Here is a 3,643-nt window from a genome sequence, read left to right on the forward strand (position 1 = left end):
CCTGCCCAGGTGGGTCTTGAACCCGCGGACTCAGACAATCCACTCACCTCAGCCTCCCAAAGGCGCAGGATTACAGGCTGAGCCACCGAGCCCAGCTCAACTTAAATTCTTTACTTGGGCTCTGTTTCTCCTGTGTTGAGAAGAAAAGGTGAGGGGTAATGTAGTTGTCATTTACGCTGTGACTCAACAGGGGCTAATAAGTTGATTTCTGAAAGTTTTTTTTGTGTGTATATTTTATTTACGTTAATGCAGCTTAGATTTTCTTCCTGTGATAGCAGATTTTAAATTGAAAAAACGGGTTCTGATTATAATTAATCCTAAAGGTTTATTATGTTAGCAAATTTGGCAAAATTAGAACGCTGTTGCTTTGTTGCTAAGAACACACCTAGTAACACTTGATCAGTGCTGCAACTGCCAGATCCAGAGATAGGAATGCAAGAAAGTACCCTCTGTGGTTTTCCTAGAAGGCCCTTAGAGGTCATACAACCAGACTTTCAAACCAGTGGACTGTAGTCTGCTGTTCAGCATCTTCGAGAGAAGAAATGATAGAACCTCCTACTGGGGAACATGGTGCTCTAGGACTGAGCTTCAGACTCAGAATACCTTGCAACCTGCTTTCTACGACATTCAGTTTTCCTTAGAATGCTGAGCCTCCACTTACTCATCTGTAAACTGTCTTGACTTTATGTGCAGGCCTCCTAAAACTCTGGCGGCAGTGATTTCAGGAAGTTCCCTCAGCAATTGGAGCACTGCACACATACTGGTGCGAGGTTGTCTGTGAGCGGACTACACCAGTGGCCGTGAACTCAGAGACACTCTGTTATCAAGTGGAGATCACCTTTTCTCCAGATTAAATAATCAATTCCTTGGATATTTCCTTCTTTCTTCCTCCTTCATTCTTTAGGGTCAGTCTATGTTAGATTACTGCTTTTTACAGAACCTAATTTTGCATGTCTGGTTTTTAAAATGGCTTTTTGAAGATTGTTTCTTGTTCAGTAGAGACCTTACATTTTATGGAGCCATTGAATCTTTAGAAAATGGTCATTTTATTTCACAGTAAGATGGGAAGTCACTCCCGTTGATTCATTTAGGGTCTTTCCCATCCTAGAATACCCAGGATTATTATCCTATGAAAACATTTTTTGGGCTAAAATGAATGAGGTGACCAGTGTTTTGTCAGGAGTTTGTGGTATGATCTTAGACATGTCACATGACTTCTTGAACTTCTGTACTGTTGTCTGGAAAGTGAGGCAGTCAGACTGAAGTCCTTTCAGAATTATTAGCCCAGTTTGTCATCCTGTTTTCCTTAAGTCTGCCAGGATTTCTTTCTGGAACTTCTTTAGTTCTGGTTGCTGGGTTTCAGAGATAGTTGTGGGAAATGCTGTAGAATGGGACCCTGGACACCATTAGCTGAGAAAGGTGTTTGTTGTCATTGGTTAATGTCACCAGGTGAGCATGGTAAATAACTTGGCTGCCTGCGTACTGTTCTTAAAAAGACGGCTGACTACATTGTGTTTACAATTAGAGGTGAGGCTAAGGAAACTGGCTCACGATTGTGGGTGTCATCTCTGTATTCAGATTTCTGGGACCACGTCAGAAACCAGGCTTGTCGCGGGCCTCTGATGGGGCAGTGTGGGATTGTTTCCCAGCCTGCACTCAGCAGACTCTGGTTCTGCATCCCCAAGAGACGACCAAGGCCAAGCGAAGTGTGTTAAGTTATGGGCTTTAGACTTGGCGGGCTTGGCTTGGGATTCCAGTTCTGCACCTTACCAAAACTGTTAATGAGGATTAAAGGAAATGATGCATGTGAAGTGCGAGGTGCAAGCCCAGACACGTGGGAGGCCCCCCCCTAAAGAGCTGCTGGTAGTGGTAGTGAGGATTAGAGGACGCAGGGAAACCATTTGGCACACAGTGGCAGCCTTCAAGTGAGTTGTTGACACAGTTCATTAAGTTACAGATGTGCTTGTTGTGAAATGCGAAAGCGTATAAAGTGTTGTTTTACTTCCCAGAAGTTCTTGTTGCATATGCAACATATCACCTCTGTATGTGTATGTGACTGGGAATGGAACTGTTAGGGTTCTTTCTTTAAAGAAAAATGCTGTCCTATAACTCCATTTTTTTACTGACTCATTTTGAGCAGTCACATCTGCTTGGCTCAGTCTGGCATCTGAGTTGGCTTCACCTTTTCATCTGAAGATGGAGAGGACCTGGGGTGGCTCAGGACCCAGGCCCAGAGCTCTGTATGCCAGGAGACTGGGTTGGACCTGTGAGCAATGTGGACAGAGAGGACAGAGAGGGACCAGGGCCGTGAGGCTCACTGGTAACCCCTGCTTGACTTTTCTTTCCTTTTGCAGATGGTGGAAGAGAGTGAAGAGCGGCTCACCGAGGAGCAGATTGAAGCGCTTCTCCACACCGTCACGAGCATTCTGCCTGCAGGGCCAGAGGCTGAGCAGAAAAACAATACCAGCAACAACATGGCAGTGGATGAGGAGGACCCAGCATAGAAGAGCGCAGCTGGCCCGGGCATTTCATGAAGTAAAAGGCCCTGCAGCCGTTTCCTGGACTTTCAGAGGATTGTTGATCTGATTTTACTCTCTATCCCAACAGGCCTGCAAAAATTAGCCTTTCTCAAAAATAAGCTGAAAATAAATATTTGTGCCTCGGGAAAAAGAAACATGGTGAAGACAGGCTGGGTTTGTCAGGCCGAGCGCTAAAGAGAGGGGACAATGACTGTGGACCCCTCTGCGGGAGAAATGTTTCGTCTGTGGCCTTTGCCAGAGTGGTGGTGGGGGGGTCTCTGTGCACAGCGGGTAAAATACTTGTGTTGCCTTTGATGGGCTGTGTCCTAATTAGTTTCATCTGCTTCCTTAGGAACTTCCCGAGCAGGGGGATGAGAACTGTATTATGAGAATCTAGTTAGATGGCTGAAAACTCCCAGAGCAGCGGAGAGGTGCTCTCTGTTGAAATGAGCCACCAATCTTGGCTCACCTTAGAGGAATTTCCTTGAGAACAACAGAGATAAGAAATGAATGGGCCTGGCCAACCCTTCATATGCTCGAAAGGCCCCTTTTCCTCTGCTGGCATAGGCTTTGTTTACTGGCTCACTATTTAGCCCTAAATGTTAGGGACCAGCTCGTTCCAGTTGAAAAGAGGTTGAATGACAGTGACAGCAGAAATAGTGTTGGCTACTTTTCTGATCGCCTCAATTTCCTGCCTTGAAACAGCAGCCCAGGGCAGGCACTGCCTGTTGAGATCAGGTGATCCCGAATTTGCACAATGGGCAAGTTATGTGCACCTTTAAAAAGGGCATAGTTATATAGCTCTTTTCTTTTTTTTTTGGTTTGGAACCTCACTCTGTCACCCAGACTGGAGTGCAGTGGCCGCTTCCAGCCACCGCAGCCTCGACCTGCTGGGCTCCGGCGAGCCTTCCACCTCAGCCTTCCGAGTAGCCGGAATTATAGGCGCGCGCTACCACACCCGGCTATTTTTTTATTTTATTGTAGAAATGAGGTCTCACCAAGTTGCCCAGGCGGGTCTCGAACCCGCAGGCTCAGGCAGTCCACTCACCTCAGCTTTCCAAGGCACGGGATTACAGGCTGAGCCACCGAGTCTGGCTATAGCTCTTTTCATGGACAGAATCTGT

The 3,643-nt window shown here is 46.5% G+C and overlaps 1 protein-coding gene across 1 annotated transcript in view; it reads left to right on the top strand.

The window, feature by feature from the left end:
- CRCP (CGRP receptor component) overlaps positions 1 to 3,380 on the top strand; it is a 45,069-nt gene extending 41,689 nt beyond the window's left edge. The window contains exon 6 of the mRNA XM_008052742.2: positions 2,355 to 3,380. Coding sequence (XP_008050933.1) covers positions 2,355 to 2,504 — 150 coding nt within the window. The 3' untranslated portion in view covers positions 2,505 to 3,380. The remainder of the gene's footprint in view (positions 1 to 2,354) is intronic.
- The last annotated feature ends 263 nt before the right edge of the window (positions 3,381 to 3,643 follow it).

Source organism: Carlito syrichta, unplaced genomic scaffold (assembly GCF_000164805.1).
Source record: "Carlito syrichta isolate Samal-C Ts95f unplaced genomic scaffold, Tarsius_syrichta-2.0.1 Scaffold287424, whole genome shotgun sequence".
Taxonomy (NCBI): Eukaryota; Metazoa; Chordata; class Mammalia; order Primates; family Tarsiidae; genus Carlito; species Carlito syrichta.